This window comes from Terrapene carolina, unplaced genomic scaffold (assembly GCF_002925995.2).
Source record: "Terrapene carolina triunguis isolate 2854851 unplaced genomic scaffold, T_m_triunguis-2.0 Scaffold629, whole genome shotgun sequence".
NCBI lineage: Eukaryota > Metazoa > Chordata > Testudines > Emydidae > Terrapene > Terrapene triunguis.
In genome coordinates, this window is record NW_020664980.1 from 10,453,726 (window position 1) to 10,479,799 (window position 26,074).

Genomic DNA, 26,074 nt, shown 5'->3' on the forward strand with positions numbered 1-26,074 from the left:
CTCCTCCCCTGACTCTTCGGCTCTGTTTAAGAGCCGAGCTGCCCCAGTGCTACCGGCTTCGGGCAGCCCCCGTGCCTCCGGACCCTGCGCCGCCGGAGCCTGGGAGAGGAAGTGCCCGGCCGGCGGCTGGGGTCCGGAGGCAAGGGGGCTGCCTGAAGCCCATAGCGCTCGGGCAGCTCTGTTCTTAAACAGAGCCGAAGAGTCAGGGGAGGAGCAGATCCGCCATTTTCCCGGACATGTTCGGCTTTTTGGCAATTCCCCCCGGACGGGGGTTTGAGTGCCGAAAAGCCGGACATGTCCGGGAAAAAGAGGACGTGTGGTAACCCTAGGCTAGAATCGACCAATATTCACTACCAAGCAACTGAAAATGTAAAGGCAAGCGTTTTGACAAATGAATAATGAGTTTATATGTCAAAAGTTTGCAAGAGGAAATAACACTGGGCCAGATTCTTAGCTGGCGTCAATCAGCTTAGCTCCGTTGACTTCAGTTTACACCAGCTGATGCTGGGATTGTTTTTGTGAAGTGAGGTTAAATTGCAATTTATTAGATACACAAGACTCTGTGGGCCAGATTTGCTGCCTTGGCTGAACTGTGCATGAAGCAAGATCAGAGGTGGAGGGGCTACGTGGCTTTAGGTAAACTTTGCAGTCCCCAGATCAACATCTTGCTCACTGTTGGGCCTGAAAACTACGCTATATTGCACCAGCTGCTAACTGTTTCCAGGCCCTGTTCTAACAGCTGGGGATTGCTGCGCTGCCCTCAGCTGTACCTGCTGTTCTCCAGACACTTCCCCCTACAGCAGATGCTGGGAGGAGATTATCATGAGAACTGCTATGGCAGCTCTACATGGGCCCGAGCCACTGGCTTCAAGGCAGCTCTGCACAGATTTATAGTAGCCAAGCAGATGAGTGTGTCAGTGAGATCAAAACACTTTTGGCCCTGATTCTGATCTCACTTCCACTCACTTGCTATAAATCTCCTCTGCCCTGGACTGGCTCTTTCTCTCAGATCTCCTCATTAATGTGCCCCCGATAAAATACGGCTGCTTTAAATTCTGAAGCCATCCACACCCCAGGCTACCCCAGAGGGCTGTGCTGCACCAGGGAGCCACAAAGAATGGAGAGGTGGCTGAGAGAGAGAAAAGTGAAGAGAGCTAAAAGGAAAGAGCAGCAGGCCTCAAGCGGTAATAGTGTGCTGGCTTCATCCTCTGGTCCTGTGCCTTATGTCTGCATTATCTGTGGCAAGGACTGTTGCTTGAAAATTGGACTTTTTAGCCATTTGTGGTGCTGCAGCAGCATGACACACAGTATCTGAAAGCTTTGTGCTTACACAGTCGTCTTTCGAAGCAGACAGCTGCCATTCAATTCAATCCCACACTCCTGTCACTGTATTGAACTTCAGTCTTCTCAGACATTTTCCTCTGCTCCTCCTTAGCCATTCTCCTGTTTATCACCACTGCTCCTCTCCCACATGCTCAAACAATAACGCTTCTGGGTAACTAATATAAAATGGGATTGCATTTACTACCTGGGCTAGGTATCAGAGGGGTAGCCGTGTTAGTCTGGATCTGTAAAAAGCAACAAAGAGTCCTGTGGCACCTTATATACTAACAGACGTATTGGAGCATAAGCTTTCGTGAGTGAATACCCACTTCAAGCATTCTCAAAACCAAGCATTCTCAAAACTACGATACCCACACGAGGAAATAAGGAAACCAATCAACAGAGCCAGACATATACCCAGATGCCTCCTACTGCAAGACAAGCCCAAGAAAGAAACCAACAGAACTCCACTGGCCATCACCTACAGTCCTCAGCTAAAACCTCTCCAACGCATCATCAGTGATCTACAACCCATCCTGGACAACGATCCCTTGCTTTCACAGGCCTTGGGAGGCAGGCCAGTCCTCACCACTGACAACCCATCAACCTTAAGCATGTTCTCACCAGCAACCACACACCGCACCATAGTAACTCTAACTCAGGAACCAATCCATGCAACAAACCTCGATGCCAACTCTGCCCACATATTTACACCAGCGACACCATCACAGGACCTAACCACATCACCAGTTAATTCACCTGCACATCCACCAATGTAATATACGCCATCATGTGCCAGCAGTGCCCCTCTGTTATGTACATTGGCCAAACTGGACAATCCCTACGTAAAAGGATAAATGGACACAAGTCAGATATTAGGAATGGCAATATACAAAAACCTGTAGGAGAACACTTCAATCTCCCTGGACACACAATAGCAGATTTAAAGGTAGCCATCCTGCAGCAAAAAAACTTCAGGACTAGACTTCAAAGAGAACCTGCTGAACTTCAGTTCATTTGCCAATTTGACACCATCAGCTCAGGATTAAACAAAGACTGTGAATGGCTAGCCAACTACAAAAGCAGTTTCTCCTCCCTTGGTGTTCACACCTCAACTGATAGAAGAGGGCCTCATCCTCCCTGATTGAACCAACCTCATTATCTCTAGACTGATTCTTGCCTGCATATTTATACCTGCCTCTGGAAATTTCCACTACATGCATCTGACGAAGCGGGTATTCACCCACGAAAGCTTATGCTCCAATACGTCTGTTAGTCTATAAGGTGCCACGGGACTCTTTGTCGCTTTTTACCTGGGCTAGGGGTTCAGAAGCTGGGGAAGCCATGTTTGTTGTGGAAGATGGACGAGGACTTCTGGAAACAGCAGCTGGTCAAGAAGAGAGTTTTGCATAAGCACAAGGTAGTTACTGAGAAATAATCAGTGTGATTATACAAATCAGAAAAATGAGGCCAAAACTCCCTGATAACACTAGTGTAACTGGGAGAGTTGGAGCCTGGGAGTGCAGCCAGGGCTCAGTAACTGTCTGGCATCCCTATACAGAGTGATACAGGATCTGACTGCCTGAGGAGATTCCATTGCAGTAGAAATGGAAAAATCATAATTCTACCACCTGTTAGCATTAAACATAGTTAGAAGTAGTCTGCAGAGATAGGTAACTACTGCTTTCTAGGCAATATCCCCCTTCCTGTGTGGTGCAGCCAGTGTGACCAGGCTGCAATGCAAGCTGCTTTCCAGGGGCCAAGGAGAAGGAATTCTTGTACCAGGTTGCAAAGCAGCAACAGAGACATGCCATAGCTACTACAGTAGCCTCAGGGTGAGGTGCACACAAATATACACTCCCCGGTGGATGGGGAGAATCCGCAAAACTACAGATTCTCTGGTCCCACTCCCATCCCTTGTCCCATTCTTCTTCCTTCCAACCCCTTCCCCTGCAGCAGCATGTTATGAACCTGATGAGCTTGGCCGAGCATCACAAGGCGGTGTCCATATCTCACAGCATCCAATCCCCCACCGCAGATAAATGAAATTAATATGACTAACCAGTTCCGCTAAGGAGATGACCCTCTTTGGTTGTGGCGGAGGAGCTAAGACACGTGTTCTTATTTGCACTGTAAGGAGGTAAGACCATAAGCCTGTTCTTGCATATCCTGCGAGGCTTTGCTTTTACATCGGATATGAAAGATGGCACCTCCAGTAACATAGTGCTGCCCCCTCACAGATGGGGCAGAGGAAGGAGCTCCACTTCCTGAAGCACCAGCATTTCCTCTTGGGGAACTTAGTGGTCCCTTCCAAGTATTTCCCTGGCCTGACTAGCCCTGGCTTGTGTTAGCTGACCAGACTACAGCTCAAGCCAGAGCATGCCAAGATGTGAAGAACTATGGCATAAATCATGTCAATAGGAGTTATTTTCATTCTTGAAGGGGAAAGTAGACCCTTCAGTAGATGCTAACTAGATGAAAAGTTCAGGCAGGAATAAGAGGGGTTGCTTGTAAAGTTACTCTATTAAAGATGACGTGCAAAAAAAAATAAAATTGGGCTTTTGCCCTTTTGGGCTTCTTTCTGATGGATAAACAAAGTGTGAAAAGTTTCTCAAAAAAGAGGGTTTTTTCCCAGTCGGCTGTGTGTTAACATTAGAAATTATAGAACAGTCTCCAAAGACTGGAAGATTTGCGAAATGGTGATGCCAGAAGAGCCAAGAGAGTAAAAGTTGAGAACTGAGAGGGGAAGGGATTTTTAGTCAGATTGTTTCCATGATATTTTCTTTGTTTTTATTGATGCCTGTTTAACAGTAATGAATAATTAGTATTGGGGGTAAAGGAAGGTTTGTTAAAGGTCCCAACACCCTTGTACCTTGAATGAAGGTGTTAAAGCTCATAATAACCCCCCTGAGACCTATTGAAACTAGGGATTAGAAGCATTGGCATCCCTGAATTATTTCTAAAGTGAAATGAACAAACACACCACGCCCCCCTTCCCCCCAAACAACTCAAGTCATCTCTTCTTCATCACAGCAATACAACACTTTGCACATCACCTATAACTGAATGAGTAATGCAGAAAATGTAAACAAGTCTCAGAAACTGAAGGTTTACATCCTAAATGTGTGTGGAGGTTTGGTGGAGAAGTATTCATAGTCATAGTGCTGTGGTGAGATCCCTGATCCGAGAGATGCTGTATTTGTGTACATATTCTTAGTTAGTTCTTTTATAATCAAATGCAAGCCCTTTTAAACCAGCCTTATTTTTATTCTAAGCCAAGGTCGTCTTTAAACTTTTATTAGTCACTAAACTTCAGTACTTTAGATAAGCCCCAGCACCTCCCCACTTTTACTGTACATGATGCTGTTCTAGTCTGAACAATTCCTCTTACATTTTTATCACTTTATGTTGCCAGATCCAGAAGTAGATCCCCTAGACTCCAGGCTTTCCTGTGAAATTTATCACTAGACGTTTCAAAGGTTTCTTCTGCCAAAGATGAAATGAAAAATCTGCAGTGGAATACACTATCCATTTGCTAAGTAAAACCATCCTGGTCGGATGCATATTCCCATTTCCCAGGAAAGAGAAGCCCAGAAGTGGCTAGAAATGTCTTAATGTGCAGAGGAATTTTGAATCACTTCTTGAGATTAATGCATACTTTGGGTACTAGTTACCATTGGGAAATCGCTATTCTCAGCAGGACCAGAGGTGTAAAATATTTTCTCCCCCCTCTTACATAAATAAATAAATATAAGTGTGTAATTTGCTGACACAAACTATTTGCTTAAAATGGGCAATAGGCCTTGGGGAGACGTTTATGATACAGGCTAGATTAACTTTAGGAAGCAGCAGCTGGTGCTTTCAAACTGCTCGATGTTGGAATGATCTTCTGTAGCAGGAGGTAGAGGGAAGCAAAAAAGTGCAGCTGCCTCTTTCTAGAGCTAATTTTAAAAGAGCAATGAGGTAGTAATTACCATCCTTCCCTAATGCTCTTTATGAGGGTAAGAGGTTTAATGATGGGTCTAGGGTGGAAGAGAAAAACGCTAACCGGGCTGCAAACCAATGTTAATAAAGTCTATTGCCCCAGTTTTTGTCAGGGTACTTAAGAACCTCACACCTTCTTGGTTCCAATGGGAGTTGAGGGTGCTCATTACCTCACAGGAGGTGTCCAGTACATCTCAGAATGAGGCCCTGTTTTTATACTTCTCCAGAGGAATAGCTGCGTCTGTGGTTTAATGATTGCTGTGCAACAGGCTTTCCTGTTTCATTTACTGTGTACTCTTCCCAGGGCTCGGGGGAGAGACCAAAACAAGCTTCAAATCAGTGCTGCGGTTCTCCAAATGTGTGAATGACACAGGCTGAGGAGGATTTTCTGTGCAGTTTTTTCAGTCAACATCTCCTTTCTACTAGATGCCGACAAGTAACTGATAAGTGCAATTCATCTGACAAAACAAAAATATTTATGCATCCGTTTAGATAATGGCCTCACTATCTATAAATACGAGCACCCTGTGAAAGCTGCTTTTAGACCAGTTAGCGAAATATCTATAGGAAATGCCTTTGCATTACTGACAGCTGTCTTCATTAACACTTTGGAAATGCCAAGTGTTAGGGAATAACTAAACCAAAAAAGTAACAACAGGAGGAAATTGGTTAGCTTGGTGGGTGCCTCGTTGCATGCATTTGCTGCCTAGCCATTCGGTCCCTAGTGTATAACAAACAGTGCATGGGATTCTTCTGTCCTAAGTGCAGGACTCTGCACTTGTCCTTGTTGAACCTCATCAGATTTCTTTTGGCCCAATCCTCTATTTTTTCTAGACCCCTCTGTATCCTATCCCTACCCTCCAGCATATCTACCACTCCTCCCAGTTTAGTGTCATCTGCAAACTTGCTGAGGGTGCAATCCATGCCATCCTCCACACCATTAATGAAGATATTGAACAAAACCGGCCCCAGGACCGACCCTTGGGGCACTCCGCATGATACCAGCTGCCAACTAGACATGGAGCCATTGATCACTACCCATTGAGCCCGACAATCTAGCCAGCTTTCTATCCACCTTATAGTCCATTCATCCAGTCCATACTTCTTTAACCTGCCGGCAAGAATACTGTAGGAGACCGTATCAAAAGCTTTGCTAAAGTCAAGGAATAACATGTCCATTGCTTTCCCCTCATCCACAGAGCCTCTCCTTCCTTAGAGGTTTTTAAGATCAGGCTTGACAAAGCCCTGTTTGGGATGATTTAGTTGGGGATTGGTCCTGCTGTGAGTAGGGGGTTGGACTAGATGACCTCCTGAGGTCCCTTCCAACCCTGATATTCTATGATTTGAAGTCCTGAGGAGGCGAAAGCCAATTGGATTATTTGTTTACTTTGTTAATTTAAAGATGGATGGGTTGAAGTCACACGTGCGTTAATTTTGGTCTTCGCTTTGCAAGCTTGCAGTCATCCTGGTGAGGGGGAATATGACTGTGTGTGTGTGTAACCTACTGAATTAGCCATACTGCTTCCTGCAACACCTGGGAATGTATTGTTCTTAAGAGGTGATTCCCATCCTTGGACTTTTCTGATCTGACTAATAGGAGACTGGATCAGAATCTCTTCTGGTTCAAGGTTTAGTTCTGTAAATCAAAACCTAGCTGACGAGATTTCTGAAAAGCTCTGCCAGTATCGTATTTTTTGTTGTCTCTTTCAATATTTCATCTAGATGGATAATGAAATAGCTGGCAATTTCCATATCCTCCTTTTAGAAGTGGGGATAAATTCATTCTGTCACAATATATTTGTTCTTTCCTGAGATGGTTTCATTATGCACTGTGTGACTGAAAATTGTGTGGTCTCCAGGGAAAAGATCAAAGGAACTGCCTTAAATCCAGTTAGTGTACAAACACAATTTTTACTTTAAGGCTCGATTCTCTTATGTATTCCGTGTCCTTGGGTTAAATGTTGATGAAAGTGGGTGGGAACCTCTAAGAATATCTGTTAGAAATTGGATAAAGAGGCTTTTGTGAGAGTTAATATCAGCTTCTTTAAACTAGCACTTTTTTGCTATACCCTTTGAGTACTTAATTTAACATACGGTTATACACTAGATTGACTTTGTTGATGGTAGTATCAATCTGAGTTGCCTACATTTGACACATACATAGTGAATAATAAAAGAATATTTCTCTCTTGTTAGCAAAAAAAAAAAAAAAAAAAAAATATTTAAAATAAAAAAAAAAAAAAAAAAAAAAAAAGTATTATGTGAGATACTGTGAAAGGGCTTTAAATCATTTTAAAATGAGTTTCATCTCATCTCTTGATCACCCAGAACAGAGTAGTAAAAATCCAATAGAGAACTAACGTAAGAGCCTTGCAGTGCATACTTGCTTACCTACACGTCTCAGCTTATTGTTATTATTTCTTATATGTAGTATGGTAATGCCTAGCAGCCTCAGTCCAGGACCCCATTGTGCTAGGTGCTGTACTAATACAACAAAACATGGCCCTGTCCCAAAGAGCTTACAATTTAAGTAAATTTAAGGATGCTAAGAATTGTCATACAAGCATGAGTCTTTCAGTGTCGGGGGCAGGAACAATGTATTTGCCTTACTTGTATCTGCCCTGGGCAGATACAAGGTTTTTGCCAGGAGGAAACCTCAGAAACTGGAGGGAAGCTGTCTAAAAGGGCTGATCCTGAGGCTAGTGAGATCAGTCCTCAAAGCTCCCACAGAATTCATTTGTCCAGGATTAGTCCAAGAGAGAGCAATGCCAGGCACCCAAAAGAGTGTTCTGTAATGTAATATTGGACAGGGTAGTCATAGATGGAAAAACTGCATACTGAGCAAGCAGGCTTTAGACCGAAAAGATTGTGTATAGATCACATCTTTACTCTGAGATGATTGATTGAGAAAGGACTTGCTTACCAGACAAGATTAGCCTTGGGCTTTGTAGATTTCACCAAAGCTTTTGACTGCATTCATAGAGAGTTGTTATGGAAGATCTTGCAACAATATGCAAGATAGTGTCCCTCTCTAAGATGATGTATGAAGGTTCAAAATGCTGTGTAAGGACAGAAAGTGGAGAGACTGACTGGCTTGACCTAGTCACTGGAGAGCGACAGGAGAGCTTATCACCTCTGCTTTTCTACGTTGTGATAGATTGTGATGCAAAAAGCAACATCAAAGGAAGATACAGGACTTAAAAGGAATAGAGGAAAACTTCAAGATCTTGACTTTGAAGGTGACATTTTTGTGTTGGACCCATATGATGATTCTATGAAAGAGACCACTACCAATGTCACACGTGAGACCATGAAAGCAGGATTAAGAATCATCCAAAAGAAAATAAGTCATGATTATTGAAAGAGGAGACAGCAATGAAGGTGCATATGTGATCACTAATGAAGAATATTAGAACATAGTAACATAAGAATGGCCATGCTGGGTCAGACCAATGGTCCATCTAGCCCAGTATCCTGTCTTCCAGTAGTGGCCGGTGCCCTTCAGAGGGAATGAACAGAACAGGGCAATTATGGAGTGATCCATCCCCTGTCATCCAGGCCCAGCTTCTGGTAATCAGAGCTTTAGGATACCCAGAGCATGGGGTTGCGTCCCTGACCATCTTGGCTAATAGCCTTTGATGGACCTATCCTCCATTAACTTGGCTAATTCTTTTTTGAACGCAGTTATACTTTTGGCCTTCACAATATCCCGTGGCAATGAGTTCCACAGTTTCATTGTGCATTGTGTGAATTACTTCCTTATGTTTGTTTTAAACCTGCTGCCTATTAATTTCATTGGGTGATGCCTGGTTTTTGTTATGTGACGGAGTAAATAAGCTTCCCTCTTCACTTTCTCCACACCATTCCAGATTTTATAGACCTCTATCATATCCCCTTAGTCATCTCTTTTCTAAGATGAACAGAACCAGGCTTTTTAATTTCTCCTCAGATGAAAGCTGTTAATTACCCCTAATAATTTTTGTTGCCCCTTTCTGTACCTTTTCCAATTCTGTAACATTTTTTTAACTGTATGCAGTATTCCAAGTGTGGGCGTACCATGGATTTATATAGAGGCATTATGATATTTACTGTCTTATTATCTATCCCTTTCCTAATGGTTCATTGTTAGCTATGTTAGATAATAATGAACCATTGTAGCTATCCCATTCCTAATGGCTAACATTGTTCGCTTTTTTGACTGCTGCTGCACATTGAGCAGATATTTTCAGAGACCTATCCACAATGACTCCAAGATCTCTTTCTTGAGTGATAACAGCTTATTTAGGCCCCATTGTTTTGTACGTATAGTTGGGATTCCAATGTGCATTACTTTGCATTTATCAACATTGAATGTCATCAGCCATTTTGTTGCCCAGTCACCCAGTTTTGTAAGATCCCTTTGTAATGCTTCACAGTCTGTAGTAATTTTGTACCATCTGCAAATTTTGCAACTCATTGTTTGCCCCTTTTTCCAGATCATTTATAAATAAGTTGAACAGCTCTGGTCCCAGTACAGCTCCTCGGGGGCACTGCAATTTACCTCTCTCCCTTCTGAAAACTGACCATTTATTCCTACCCGTTGTTTCCTGTCTGTTAACCAGTCACTGATCCATAAGAGGACCTTCCTTCTTATCCCATGACTGCTTACTTTGCTTAAGAGCCTTTGGTGAGAGACCTTGTGTCAGGCTTTTTGAAAGTCCAAGTTCGCTTTATCTACTGGATCACCTTTGTCCACGTTTGTTGACACCCGTAAAGAATTCTAATAGACTGGTGAGGCATGATTTCCCTTTACACAAGCCGTGTTGACTCTTCCCCAACAAATTGTGTTCATCTGTGTCTGATAATTCTGTTCTTTACTATAGTTTCTATTCTTTACTATAATTTGCTGGCACTGAAGTTAGGTTTACCAGTCTATAATTGCCAGGATCGCTTCTGGAGCCTTTTTAAAAAATTGGTGTCGTATTAGCTATCCTCCAGTTATTTAGTACTGAAGCTGATTTAAATGATAAGTAACAAACCACAGTTAATAGTTCTGCAATTTCACATTTGAGTTCCTTCAGAACTCTTGGATAAATACCATCTGATCCTGGTGACTTATTACTGTTTAATTTATCGATTTGTTCCAAAATCTCATCTATTGATACTTCAGTTTGGGACAGTTCCTCAGATTTGTCACCTAAAAAGAATGGCTCAGATGTGGGCACCTCCCTCACATCCTCTGCAGTGAAGACTGATGCAAAGAATTCCTTTAGCTTCTCCACAGTGGCTTTATCAATGTTTCCTGTATCCCTAGGTGATCTATAATTGCTGAAAAGATGGACATAGGGATGCCTTTGCATCCATTTTTTTCACGCTCTTCTTGTGACTAAAATGACCCAAGACCACCTTCTTTCCTTCACATTTCCTAAACTCTTCCAGAAGAGCTGAGCCAAAAGTGCTAGAAAGTTTAACATTATACATTTTTCTTTCTTCTGTGTCTCTCTCATTATTGTTAACCACAAAAGCTCAAAAATTATGAGATTGGCCTAAAAAACATGAATTGTTTTTTTCTTTTCTTTTCTTTTTTGTTTTAATTAAATGTTGGGTTCTTGTTATTTGCCTTCTGGTTTCTGAGCCATTAGGACACACTTGGGTAACATTTTCAAACTTGTCTTCATAGCCATGAAGGCTACAAACTTTTCTTTTTAAATAAACGCTGGGATTCTCCTCTAAATCGAAGACTCCAGGAGATGGAGTTTAGAGAAGAACACCAACTATCTTGACAATTGCTCCTTCTGACTTTCTTGCTGTACATTCTGAATCCCACCATTGATCTGTGCATATATGGGTCCAGCAGATATGGATTTCCCCCCTTCCATTCAGTGGATTCTGTAGCACCCACACCCAGGACCTGCCATCTTTGCTTGTCCAAGGTCCTCCCTGGGGGAAGGGAAAAGAGACTGGATGGTTTTGGGGCAAAGCTTTAATATAATATATGGAGATATACCTATCTCATAGAGCTGGAAGGGACCTCAAAAGGTCATCGAGTCCAGCCCCCTGCCTTCACTAGCAGGACCAAGTACTGATTTTTGCCCCAGATCCCTAAGTGGTCCCCTCAAGGATTGAACTCACAACTCTGGGTTTAGCAGGCCAATGCTCAAACCACTGAGCTATCCCTCCCCTCCAAAGCTAGTGGGGATTAAAAAAGTTTCCCCTTCCAGCCTCACAGACCAGGAAAATGTAATACAGCCCCAGTGGTCTCATAAATTACTGCAGGCTCGGGAGACCTTAGGAGTGCAGTTCCAAAGAGAAAGAGGAGTCAGAGGTACTGTCCATCTGCCAGGCTTGGGGCAGGTTGCACAGACTTACCGTGCGGACAAACCCACTCCCATAATGGGATGCTGTAGGGAAATCCTCACAGAGCTTTCTGTGCAAAAAGCCTCCCCCTCAGCTGTCCATAGGGTATGAGGCAGGTTAGCCCTGGTTAACAAAAAGCAGATTGGAGGCTAAATCCTTCTCTGTGGCTTTAAAAGACTTTTACCATGATCACTGACATCTTGCACATTTTTTTCTTGTGTAGTCAAGAGTTGGCGAACATTTAGATGATGTAATAATGAAGACAACGTTGCAGAAGCTGCATTTCATTTCTGCTTGTACAAGGTCTTTTGTCAGGCTCTTAATGTAAGGAAAGATAAATTTTGTAAACTATGAGCCTCTGGAGTTCTGTCAGTAAATGTCATGTGTATTTGGCTGGCTTATGCATGTTAAAGAACAACATATTATTTTCACTTCCACAGTAACTGTATATTTTGGCCACAAGGCAAGATACACAGGGCCAAATTTCCAAAGGCAGCCTCTGCATTCACACACCTGAGATTTTGACTCTCTCTCTAAAATGTGCTGTGGCTTTAGGCTTTGGTAGTGTGGATGCAACATTTAGTGTTTTACTGGGCTCTCAATTATCCTGCTACTATTAGATGTTGACCTCAAACATCATAAACAGGAACTGTAACTCAGGGTCCAGTTCTGATGTCCTTATTCACATTGACTGGCACCTTACTGTACAAGTAATGCCACTGAAATTAATGGGACTACCCACAGGCTAGGTCTACACTATGGGGGGGGGGGTCAACCTAAGATACGCAACCTCAGCTACGTGAATAGCGTAGCTGAAGTTGCGTATTTTATGTCGACTTACCTGGCTGTGAGGACGGCGGCGAGTCGACCGCTGCCGCTCCGCCGTCGACTCCGCTTCCGCCTCTTGCCGCGGTGGATTTCCGGAGTCGACGGCAGAGCGATCAGGGATCGATTTTATCGTGCCTTCACTAGACGCGATAAGTCGATCCCCAATAGATCGATTGCTACCCGCCGATCCGGCAGGTAGTGAAGACGTGCCCACAGTGAGTACCTCAATGTGAGTAAGGGTGACAATCTGGTTTTACTGTGTTAATATACCGATAAAGTACTGTGGGTCGCTGTGTGACACTTTCATATAATGGAATATGGATTCACTAACTGGTCAGATAAGTCCCTGTGCAGAGATCCTGCACAAGATCCAATGTACCATTTGAGTTCCACTGAAAATCTTATTACAGGATTTTAGTGATGCCTAGGCCCTTGGGCAGGCCCTTTGAACTGAGTTGAATTTTACTCTAATGTACTTAAAGGATTGACTTAATGTCCTATCCTGCCATAGATCCGTAGGCAAAACTCCTATTAGTGAGAATTCCATGCATGGCAGGATACTTTTAATGTGGTGAAAGCAAATATGAGCACCGACTTCAGGGAAGGAATTGTCTTCTTGCAAAAAATATTGCTGTAGAAAAAAACCATCTGTTGTAGGATTCTGTTCTCATTAAACAATGGAAACATGTTCAGTTTTGCTTTTACTATTGAATCTATCAATTGTCAAATATATTTTAAATTGTTAGGGGGTTGAATGAAAACAGTTTTTTTTAAAAATCTATTATTAGCTATGGTGCAGGGTGGTGGTGGTGGTGGGGCGGGAGTGGGGAAACAACCCATGCCTTTGTTTTTTCAGCCAAAAGGAAATGGTTCCTTGGGTTTCCAATCTTTTTTGGGACAAATAACTTGTTTGCAAATTGTCACTACGCCAGCTGACAAAATAACAAAATTCTGACTGGCAAAGGATGCTAGTAGCTTGTCAGAAAAGTAAAATATACAGATGTCATTTTAAGATTAAGGTCTCCTGAACCTAGTGATTATACTTTTAAAATTTGCTTGGGAGGGAGAAGGAGGGCAAAGTGGAAAATGTTAATATGCTTTTGTATTGTTTGATTTCATTCTTTTATTTATTTATTTTTTTCTCATTTATAATGCTTACGTACACAGGAAGTTGAGGTAGGTTTTTCACTTTTAAATTGTAAATGGCCACAGAATGAATAATAGAATTTGTAACAATACAATGTATATTATATTCTAAACTGTCAATCTCCGTTATTAATGTGTTTTAGCTCCCAGGTTACTTCCCCCCCAATTATACATCCAGTAGATTCAATTTATCAAATGCATATGAATGGTATAATTATTGCTTTCTTTACTCATTAATTACAGTTCAAGCCTGATTCAGTCATTACCTGTGTTTTCATGCTGAATTATTCATATAAAGAGTAAATGACATATTATTTTTTTAAATCATGACTCCTCTCAGAAGTGCTGAGATATATTTAGAAAATGCTGTTTTAAAAACAGAAAATTTTGACTTTTTTGTAATTGTTTCATCCAGTTTGTAATAGGCTTATATTATAATTATTTTTAAATTGTTGTTTAATATAATTGTAGTAAAGCGGTTAGGATAAGTTTAACTGGGTGACTCCGAATATTATGGGATTGAGCCATGTTCGCCGCATCCTTTACTTCCCGATTAGTTAGTGGGAGTTCCTGGTCTCCTCTCCCACACTCTGTTGTGATGTAATTAAAGGAAGCAGGCTAGTTTCCAGATTGTGTCTAGACTTATTTTTGTTGCAGTGAGCAGTCTCTTGACCAGATCAGTCCCTTTACAAGAAGAATAAATTAAAAATCACAGAAGAAACAGGAAGCTGATATCTTGTCTATCTGCTCAGTAGAGCTGGTCAAGAAATATTGATGAAAAATGGAGGGGAAAAAATTCCATGAAACTTTCCATGGAAATATATCCATTTTCCTATCCGCTGTACTGCCAACTTCAGGCTGAATTCTGCCCTGACCAACACAGAAAGGGGAAGCAGATCTATGCACTGTTGCACACATGCTGGCAGGCAGGACAAATTTCCATGTGGTAGTCTAAGGGTATGTGTACACTGCAGTTAGATACCCGCAGCTGGCCTGTGCCAGCTGACTCAAGCTCACAGAGCTTGGGCTCACAGGGCTGTTTAATTGCAGTTCTGGGACCCTCCCACCTCTCAGGGTCCTAGACCCTGGGCTCCGTCCCAAGTCTGAACACCTACACAGCCATTAAACAGCTCCTTTAGCCCGAGTCCTGTGAGCCTGAGTCAGCTGGCACGAGGGCCAGCCGCAGGTTTTTAATTGCAGTGTAGACATACCTAAGGGACCCATAGTAAGGTGCATCCGATTGCTTCTTTGAAAAGATGCAGCAAAAGGTAGTGTAAGCAAGGCTGCAGAGTGTTATGCAGTGGGCATGACCGCGCGTTTGGCATTCCTGTTATGTATTCCTACATCACTACTGGAATCTCAGCCATCCACCAGGGCTTCAAAGACTTGGCAACAGCAGGGCTGCCCAGAGGATTCAGGAGGCCCGGGGCAAAGCAATTTCGGGGGCCCCTTCCATAAAAAAAAGTTGCAATACTATATTCTCGTGGGGGCAAATTGCCCCACCTGCCCCCCCCCCTTTGGGTGGCCCTGGGCAACAGTATTTCCTTGAATTATACCTGTTAGTCACCAGGAGCACTGTGGTACTAGCCACCTGCACTGAGGACAAGGAGATTCTTCCCGCTGCTCTGAATGCCCCTGCCAATGCCTAGCTAGGGGTGAAGAAGAGGGACGGGCAGGCAGCATTTGGGAAATGAGAGCAGGCAGTGGAGATAGGGACAGAAGGAAGATAATGGAAAGAATGGCCCTTTGTTTCAGTGGCAGTCCCTGGCAGGATTCTGGATATCCCACCAGATTGTGTCTAGGAATCCTGGGGGAGCAGAAGCAGGAGTGGGAAACGGGATCCCTTAAAAGGGTGCAGTGGATACTTCCTCCAGCACTGGTCCCTCTTCATTTTGAGGGTATGTCTACATTCTAGTGCCTAAGAATAGCAGTGTGGACACTGCAATACTGGGGGCTAGATACCCCAAGTACAGTCCCGCCCAACCACCTGGGTATGTATTCCGGCTGCTCGCCCAAGCACCTCAGGGGTGGCAACCCAGCTACAGAGCTCAGCTTTTTAGTGTAAGATATAGAGACTTGCACTTTCTGGAGATCACCTGTTAAGTCCCTGATGTTCAGCGAGGTGGTGGCAGTCACACTAGCCCTATATTCCATTCAGCCACAGAGAGGGTGTTTAGGGATAAAAATAATGAACATCTGTAATGCACTGTGAAACCTATTACAAGCTTCTGCAGGTTACACAGCTGCATGGAATCATGGGCAGGGCTTGATCAGGCTTTTCTAGTCCTGTGGAGAAGTGTAGATCTCAGTAAAAACTCCACTGGTACTGTACAGTTGTGCAGAAATGGATCCTCATACACTGGAAGAACTATCCACATATGTTACTACCGATCCTGGTTAAAAAAAAGCTGTGAAACTGAATGCGTTTCTGTGCAGCGGTTCTGATCTTTTGATTCATTTTTTGTGTGTTTAGAATTAATTTTTTAGCCAATCTTATTTCCAGTTATATTTTTATTTTATCGCCTTCAATGGCAGACTGTGCCACAACTTGCCATAGAGAACTATCACCTACATTTTGATGTCTCTTTACATAGAGAGGCATTAAATGGCCTAATTTCAATGTACTGGACTTCGTTGTAGGAAATAGCAGTAATAAGGCAGCAACTTGAAAGACCCATTTACAGTGAGAGATATTAAGAGTGTTATGTAGTTCTAAAAATATGGTTTCAAAAATCATATATCAAATTAGTTTAGAGTGAATTTCAACCCTCTGCAGAAAACCAACACAAAGTCAATGCATCACTTAAATCATCATCTTAGGTAGGACTTAAATGTGACAAACTTTTTTCTGGGCCTTCTGTACAGAAACAAATGGATAATTTCACCCTTAATATACCAATCAGCTCCTGGCTCGGCCAGAAATGAATGCCATCAGATTGAAACTGTAGTGTTATGTTTTCTTTTGTTTTGTATTGCTTTGCTTCACAGTTGAGCAGTTGTCTCTCTGAAGCTGCATGTACTAATTCTTTACTCTTTTATAAGTCATTAAAGCTTTTATTAAAAACAAAACAAAAAACACACCAACAAAACTCAAAGGTTTTCTTCTCTTTTATAGTTTTTTTTTCTTATTTTTTGTTGTGTATTTTCCTATGGTATTTTGGCATGAAGTCTTGTCATGAATGTTCTAAAACAAAATTATTTCAGCTTTTTTTTTTTTTTTTTTTTTTTTTTTAAAAAAAAGAAAGATGAATAGGATTGGAAGATGGAATAGACATAGGTTTAAAAAATTCTATATTTTGCACCTTATTAAGCACAAGGTGTGTTTGCAGTAAAATGTTCATGTAACACTGAAGTTAAGCTAAAACCCTTCTCAAGTGCCTGTACATTTTCATTTTGTACATCAGGTTTATCCTCCACTCCTGATTTCAGAACTGGTTCCATATGCCAGCAGCATAAGAAATCTTTCGTGGGCTATGAATTATTAAACTGTTTCTGTTGCTTTAAAAAAAAGGCAGCAAAATGAACACTTAGAAAATTGTAAGTAGGAAAAAGAATATTCTGCTACCAGAAGAAAGGACTCGGTTTAAAAAAGTCTCATTAATCAAAAGTGATTAATGCTTGGTAAATCCAGCAGCAAAGCATAATCAATTACAAAACATTGTATGAAAATAAAATTTTCAGCATAACAAAACTAAGGAATTCAAAGGCAAGGCTGAGTCTTCATTCTTGGTGCCAGATCCTGTCCTTTTGAAGAAAAAGCCTAGAACGCTTTTGATGCCTATAAAATAAATTATAAATAATCATCTTTGCTGAAGCTGCTACTGGGTATCATAACTGTCCTTGGTCTTTACAGGCTTTGGGCCAGAGTTGCTTACCCATATGCGGGTGTACAAATGGGATGGCACAGGAAGCCCTATTCCACTCTCCAATGATATAGTCAATGTAAGAGCCAGGCAGAATTGCATCCCCAGTGCTTGCTGAGCACAGGAGGCCCCCATCCATCCTCCTCTAAGGGTGCAAGGTGCCCCCAAAGGAGGCTATAGCCCTACAACCACTCAATGCCAGGTCATAGAGTGAGGCCAGCATGTAGCAGGTTGCATTCCTTACGAGGTGCAAAGGGTGAGAAAGGCACAAAGAATAATATGCAAACAATTATAATAGCATTATATAACTCCATGGTGCATCCTCACCTCAAATCCTTTGTTCAATTTTGATCACTTCCATTCAAGAAGGTTATGCGAGAGGTATATGGAATATACCGAAACCAAATAAAGGGGCTTTTGTTTGAATCTACATACTTCAGGGCATAAGCTGATGGCCTGCTGGAGCGATATAAATTTACCCAACATATAAACATTTGCTAGGAGTATAAAATTCACTTTGGGCAGATGCATGAAAGGGGTTTTCTGTGCTTTCTGCTAGAAGGTTTGTATACACTTTTTTTTTTTTTTAAACAGGGTATTTGTTGGCCAGATACCCTAGTGGCTTCTGATAACTTATTTCCTATGTTTTCTGCTGTAAATTATGTGAGAATTTGAGTTACATAAAATACAAAACAAAGCCGTAAGTCACATTGCAGAATAACGTTTTTACAGCTGAATTACAAACTCCTATCATAATGGGAACATGGACAAAAATAGTTCAATTACATCATTGCTACTAGGTGTTTGCTCTGAAGTGCAGAGTTTAAGGTCAAATTGTGATGTACTACACTACAGTAAATCTGGAGCAGATCAGTGGAATTATTCTGAATTTACACTGGTGTATGGTAATTGGAGAAGCCTGATTTGGCACATCCTGCATTCTCCAAACAACATACTATCTACATTATTGCCATAAGTTGTCACATGGTATTGTAAGATGCTAGGAAATGATCTGGAGATTACAGAAGTTATTTGCTGAAAATCCAGATTTGGAAAAACAATTTTGGCAGAGGGCATTAAAGTGAAATGCTGAATCCCGTAAGCTTTTCTTAATTTTCATTTTCCAAACGGCGTTCAGTCTTTATCTTATGATGTACCGTGCTAATGGTTTTATCTGTTTAATTTTTATTTTATTTTCAGGGAGCAGTGAGAAGGCAGGTATTGTTTGTAAAACTGTGGAAAAAGACTGCTTACATTTTCTCTAAATTTCCTATTTTCCCCCCCCATTTAGGATGATTATTTCAGAAACTGGAACCCAAACAAACCATTTGATCAAGGTAAAAATATTTCATGATGTACACATATACCTCTCTTTCTCTCTCTTTTTCTCTGTCAGAGGTGGGCTGTGCTGCAAAATTAGATCCCGCTTCAGATTTATTCAAAGTTTGGGATACCTTAAAGCTGAGGGTTTGACTTAGCCTTGTATTTTACAACTGTATTTTTTCAATGCTCTTCCATTCCTGTTTGCATTTGGTGGTAATGTGTATACTTAGAAAGATACACTATAACTGGTAGTCAAGATCTAACAATGCCATCCGAAATGAGTTACTTAACATACATTAACAGTTGTTGAAAACTGAGTTAAATGGGTGTTTTTGCAACTTAAATTGTTTTTATTGTCTAACACTCAAGTGCCTATTACTTGCATTCAGTGGCATTTTAAGTCTGAGAATGGACTGCAGAATTGGTTCCCAAGTGAAGATGCAGTTGTATAGCTGCGGCTGACTCAGACACTGGTACTAGCTATGACTCCTAAAACAATTTGCACTTTCTTTGCCTTAGTCAGTTAAGTCATGGCAATATTCCCACCATCTATGAGTGCTTGTCTAAGGCCTGGTCTACACTTAAGTCAACCTCCTTTTGTCAGAGGTCACCAGTGGTCACCAGGTCACCAGTCCTCACCAGGAGCGCTTGCACCAACTTAAAAGGGTGGGTGTGGGACCTGAAACCTGGCTTTCAGCTCCCCGTGGAACCCCCAGTTCCCAGCTAGCTGAGAGCCCAGGCTCCCAGCACCAGACAGGGTGCAGAGCTGACAGGTGATGTAAGTAACGCATTGTCTGTACAGACGCTGTGTCGCCCTAATCACATCGAGCGTAAGCGCTACACCTCTCGTGGAGGTGGGGTTATTTGGTCGGCGTAGTGGGGGACTTGCATTGGTGGGAGCAATGCTGTAGTGTAGACACTTAGAGTTAGGTCGACGTAAGTGTCTACTGAACTCCGTAGTGTAGACCTGGTCTACATTGGGGAAATGTAGCAGCATATTGATATCGATGTAATAACACTGTCACAGATCCTGCCGAGTGCCCTTTTCTGGCCCCTCACTGGGACTACTGTGAGGGGAATTCCAGCCTCTGTGCTCTGGATTCCTATGGTGTTTCAAGCTCCTGGGGCCTGAATGGCATCCAGGCACTGCCCCAATCTTGGGGTCCCTAGGCACACTCTCAGGGTGCACACTTTCTATCTGCCCCCCCTTCCAAGTGTTGTAACTCACTGTCCATCCGCCTAGCCCCTCTGGGTGCAACATTTACCCTTCAGACTCCCCCATATTTAAATGCATCCCTCTCCCAGAACTCCACCCAACATCTGTGAAGCTTCTGGCTTACTGTTTCAGTCTCCCAGGGGCACACAGTAGTTGTGAAGCAGTCAACACACACGTTGCCCAGTAACATCTTTATGCTCATATTTAATCATACAAAAGCATGTGAGAGTACATTTTATACAGAACAATAAAACATCTTAAAATTAATGACACTCACTAGCTCACCCTTCCTTTGGGAGATCATCTGTGTTCTGTAGGTCAGGCAGGCCAGGGTCCTCCACCCCTTTGCCTGTATCACCTCTGCAGCAACCCCCTCATGTTAATCTGGTGCAAGATGTTCCCCTCCCAAACGCCCCTTCTCGTGAATCCCTTTATAGACTCCTGCTAGGGTCACCTGCTTCTTTTGTTCAGTCTTTTGGTATTTTTCCATGGCTCTCAGATTTCCCTCCCTTCAGATAAGGGTAGGAAGTGTCCTCTCCCAGCTACAACAAAGCCGTTGTCCCAAGGTGTTGTACTTGGAATAGATGACATTGAGTGCTAATCGCTCCCCATTGTCTTTGGCCTGGTAGGGACTTTACACAGCCCTGTTAATTCATGTGGATCCATATCCAATACAGTTTCATAAAATTATCCACAATTCAGAAGTGATACAGACAGAACAAATTGTCACAGACACCACTAGAGCCGTGCTGGTGTAACTCCCCGTGTGCATACTTCTATTCTGGAATAAGTGTGTCCACATAGGAGGGCATCCTGGTATAATTATGCCACTAAATTTCCACATGTAGACAAGCCCTAAAATAGCAGCCAAATGAGAGAAAATGCATATGTTGCAATAATACAAAAGCACAAACAAGGAGACCTTAGGATGACTGACTGACTTCTAGTGTTCAATTGAGAAAACATGCTGCTCACATTCCGCTTACCAAGAGAAAGCAGCATTAATACAGCATGCAAGCTGAAAAAATGGAATTTCTGTTTCCTGCCAAATTTTATTCACATCTGATATTTCAATATGTAATATCAGATACGGTGAAAAACGGGTTATGTATCAAAATATTTACATGCACAACCGTACCTTAGTATAGTGTCTTACTTGACCGAAGGAACCTCTATCAGTTCACCATCCCTTAGTACTCTGCACTGCAGCTTTCAACAGTGGTTATGTGCAAAAATATCTTGGTTTGGGCTTGAAAACATGACCCATAACCCAAAGGTGAGTATTAGCAACTGAATCATACTGGCACCGCAAGGATTGTTTAAAATCTGATTGTCCTCCTGAGTGTAAGGAAGCTGGCAGGGGTAAAGAAAATGTTCTGAAAAGGAAGGATGCGACCTACATAAGACTGTCCTCCCTGCTATGCACTGAAATAGGTCAGCATTCAGCAAGGATTGAAGGAGCCAACTAGTGCACAGCAGCACTGGATATGGGCAATCGGAATCAGACAGGCCTGTCACAAAAGATACTGTGCAACTGACCCTGGTCCCTGCCCATAGAAACCTGGTGACATTAAGCAAGCAGGTCAGCAATCTAAGGAGCCCAGTGCACCAGGGCATGCACCCTGGGATAGGAGAAGAGAAACACGCGTTTTCTGTGTAACATGGCCAGCATGATAGACTAGAAGCAACAGGAAAAGAAACCTGTATGTCTTGCTGGATGGGTATGTGGAGTAGCGATGAGCTACAGAATGTTCTCACAGCTGACACGTTGACATTTGGAGACGGAAATGCACTCTTCGGGGAGTAGGCCTGGTAGTGGAAGACATTTGTCCTGGGGAATCACAGCAGAATGTCAGTGGGCACACTAAAAAGCCATGATATTGTTAGGTGTTCTGTGCTTGACAGTTGGTGTCAGTTCAGTAAAGGGCAGTGGAAACAAAGAAATCATAACAATCCATTTGTCTAAAAGGCAGTCATGAAAGTAATGCAAATTGATAATAGGCCATCACTGTGTAGTTAAGATCAGAAGACTCCATTTTATCTTGGTCATCATTATATATCCACTGAACCTCATATTCAGAAAGGCAGCATCTTGGTGACCTGCCATTATATAAAAGACTCTGGCACTGAGACACTGTTCCTGTACCTCAAAAGGGCATAGAGTGGAGCTACTTGCAGTTGCTTTTCATTATGTTCTTGAGCCTTTTTGAAATGTGCTTTTTCTGGGGAAATACAGGGAGCAACTAAGTTTCCCCAACAGACACTTCCTTTTATGTTTACCTGGACCCAGCTATCGCCTGTTCTCTGGGTAGCGTGTACTGATGTCTGTTGCATAGAGGGCATCTCTGTTTTTCTGTCAGCTGCACATTTTTCCAGTGTACAGTGCAATGTAAACCTTCAACTGTTGTGCACCAAGCCACCCAATAGGAGAATCAGGGCCAATGTGTTTCAGCTATGAAATCTCAGACAAATCATTAACCTGTTCCAAAGGCCAGGTTTTCCTGGCCATGTCATGCAGGAGTCTCTGACAAGTATTGTTTCATTACATATCTCTTAAGTTGTAGAACCTCCCGAATCATCACGTCTTTTAAAATGTCTCTCTCCTGCTACTTGTGTGTCCTAGAATTTATCATCTCTTGCTTTCCAGATGCAATCTTAGGGCCACATTTTTAGAAATGTCAAATTATACACACAGTCACCACAATACTGATGAAATTCACCCCGTGCCGAAGATTCAGTACAATCCATTACACCAGCTAAGCCCTATTTTGAGGATTTAAGTAGGATTTAAGTGGTGAGTAAACCTTGTGCAGCCCTCCTTGCAGAGGTGAATTTAACTCCCATTAACTACAAATGACGAGTTAGATGGATAGGTAGCCAGATGGATGTGTAATCATTGTGATTTCCAAGATAATAATGGTATTTGTGTGAGCAGACTATACAGACGCATTGTTGGACACATAGTTAAACTCAATTTGTTTAAAAAAAAAAATCGGCAATCAATTTGTTTTCTTTTAAATTCTGTATTTACATATAACTTGACTTTAAATAAATATTCCACATGCTTCTGTTCCTACTCAGCATTATTTGAAACTTTTTATTATCTTGCCTTTCCTGAGATGCTGATCTTCTTGCGTTCTTAGAATTTTAATTATGTCACTTTCCCTGCTTCGAGTTTGTAATTGGTTTGCTTTCAAACTTCTAATCTCGCTGCTCCCTCCTGTGACTGCATTGTTCCCTTTGCAGGGCTTTTGGAGTGACTCTGCACATCTTTTCCAAAGACTCCCAAGTGTGGCTATTGTGTTCTGACTTATTATTAGTATCCATGCTTTAAATTAATGATTGAGCAATTCAGCAATAGGACCTCATAAATTGGGAAGTTATATAACAAAATGGATTCTCAGACAATTAACAGAAGTGTTCTATTTTCCTAAGGACAGGACAAGAAAAATTATGAGCAACTTACAGGCATTCTGAGTCAATAAATACAAAAATACAATACACTTTAGAATGCCTGTAAGTTGTTATCTTTGAGAGTGTCATTAAGGTCTCTCTCAGAAGAGGAAAATAGATGTAGACACCTCATTTTTATCTAACATTTTTCAGTTAGGTTTTCAATAGTCAGAGTGGGGTGAAGTATTCACATCCCTTTCAATTTAACATATTTATTGAAAAACACACCCATCCTGTGTTCTGAGTGCCTGTACAGATATTATAAGAACAAAACCAATTCTCACCAATCTCCAATATGTAAATACACATACTCCGTCATGTAGCCAGCTATTCATGCCTCCCCCACAAAAAATACCTGGGAAAATAAATGAGCCTTGATCTGATGGTCAAACAAGTACAGCTCTCATGAACCAAGGCAAAAATGATAGGCCTCTCACTGAGAAAGATCTGCCTCCAGTGTCCCTGTGATTAAGCCAATGAATAGTAGCTGGAATGCTTATTGTTTAAACTAACACCTTAAATTGTACCTGGAAATGCACTAGAAGCTGGTGCAGATCCTAGAGCCCTGTTGTAATTTGTGTAACCAGTTTTGCCCAGTTGATTAGCAAAGGAGAAAAGAGCAATTAACTCAGCAGCTAAAATTGATGTGCAGTGTTCATGGTATGTAATGATATGCAGAGTGTACCCAACATAAAAACTCCACAGGCAAGAAATTGCATGTGTGCCTTGCACAAAAGCTTGGGGGCAAAATTCTGTTCTCAGCTCGGGGGCAAGGTATCTCCACTGACTTTAAAACTCAAAGTAGAGTAACTGAGAACAGAATCTGGCCCCTGAGCTGTCAATATGAGAGCTTAGGGAGAACCCTGACTTTATGGACTTGTGAAGCCACACATGATGGGGAGCTACTGGCCTCCAGCTTGATCTCTTTTACCCCAGATAATCCTGGGGCTGCTGGTCGTCTCCTTGTTTCTCTTTTCACTCTCTCTTCCTCTGTGAGTGTCAATGAGGGTAGGAATGTGTGGAACAGAGGGAGAGAAAGTTAGAGTGGATACAATAATGAATGTGAGTTACAGAATGAATGAGGAGGAAGAGTGACTCGGTGGAGATGAAAGAAGGAGAAAAGATTGGTGAATGAAAGGGTGGACTGAATGAGTGAGATGCTAAAGAAAGGGATGCAGGGAATGAAACTTGGGGTGACCAGACAGCAAGTGTGAAAAATCGAGACGGGGGTGGGGGGTAATAGGCTTCTATATAAGAAAAAGCCTCAAATATCGGGACTGTCCCTACAAAATCAGGACATCTGGTTACCCTAATGAAACTGTATGCATGTTTCAAACTTGAACTTTGGCTGTCATTTGTTTTCCACACCAGGAATAAAGAAGGAACTCCATAGAGAGAAACAGGTTTCCCGAGCCGTGAGACTTTCTGAGATTTCGAAAACTTTCCCGTTCCATATTGGGACAAAAAAGAGACATGAAGTTTTTGAGAGAGAGACCCCAGTACAGCCAATAACCTGGTGATTATGGCACTCACCTGGGAGTTCTTCCATTCTCCTACCTCCCAGGGGAATGCCCTGATGAGCCAGGCCATTTGCTGTTCTGGGGTGTCTCTCTCAAAAACTTCAGATGTTTCTGTTTTGTCCCAATGTGGAATAGGAAAATTTTTGAAATCTCAGAAAGTCTCATTGGTCAGGAAGCCTGTTTCCCAGCCAGCTCTCTCTATGGAGTTCCTATATCCATGTGGAAAGGGTACTTCAGTGTGGAATGAAAGAGGCAGACGATGCTTTTTATCAAGCTGTGTATCTGTAATAAAAGCCCATTAAGAGTGTTGGGGGAGTTTTTTTCAAAAACCGCATAAGGGATTTAGAAGCACAAAACTTTGAATGGGACTTGTGCTCTTAAATCCCTTGTGAACCTCTGTGCTTCTCAAAGAAGAAAAACAAAAATGCACATCCTAGTAAAGCATTGCAGAATTCTGAACTGTCTTCTGTACAAGTATCTTATGCACAGTGTTACTTGGATTCCTGGCTGTGGGCAAAAATATGAATGATCTGAGAGAATCTTAAATTACACCAGGATGCCTTGAAGTGATTCAAACAAACACATCTGTTACAGACTCCTGTCTGTTTAGCAAGGGAAGAGGTAATTTCTCTTGCATGGTATAACCTCTCTTCCTAGAATATGCAAAGGTCTGTCTTTAGAAGGAGGAGTAACTGAACCATGCATTGTAAGGGTGAACTTTACCCTAGTGCAGAGAGCTATGCACCTCTTTAGTCTCAGGTAAACCTTATCTTGAGTGCTTAAATGGTGCAATAGGTTTTTCACTGGCCCTCTGTACATTGGCAGAATTCTTCTAGAAAGAACTACCAAAGTAAAGAACAGTAACTTGTTATGTGGGTTTCTTACAGAAAAACCCAAATAGGATTAATAATAAAACCTAGTTCTTTTCAATCGGAACCTTTCAAAGGAAGTAAGCATCATTATCCGCACTTTATATTTGGGGAAACTGAGACAGAGAGGTGTGAAGTGACTTGCCCAAGGTCAGCCAGCAGGCCAGTGGCCAAGCCAGGAGTAGGATCCGGGTGTCCTGAGTCCCAGTCCAG

General features: G+C 42.1%; 1 protein-coding gene across 1 annotated transcript in view; it reads left to right on the plus strand.

The window, feature by feature from the left end:
* Positions 1-26,074, plus strand: part of SPOCK1 (SPARC (osteonectin), cwcv and kazal like domains proteoglycan 1) — a 486,481-nt gene that overhangs the window by 163,458 nt on the left and 296,949 nt on the right. Inside the window, exon 3 of the mRNA XM_024202111.2 lies at positions 18,772-18,817. Coding sequence (XP_024057879.1) covers positions 18,772-18,817 — 46 coding nt within the window. The remainder of the gene's footprint in view (positions 1-18,771; positions 18,818-26,074) is intronic.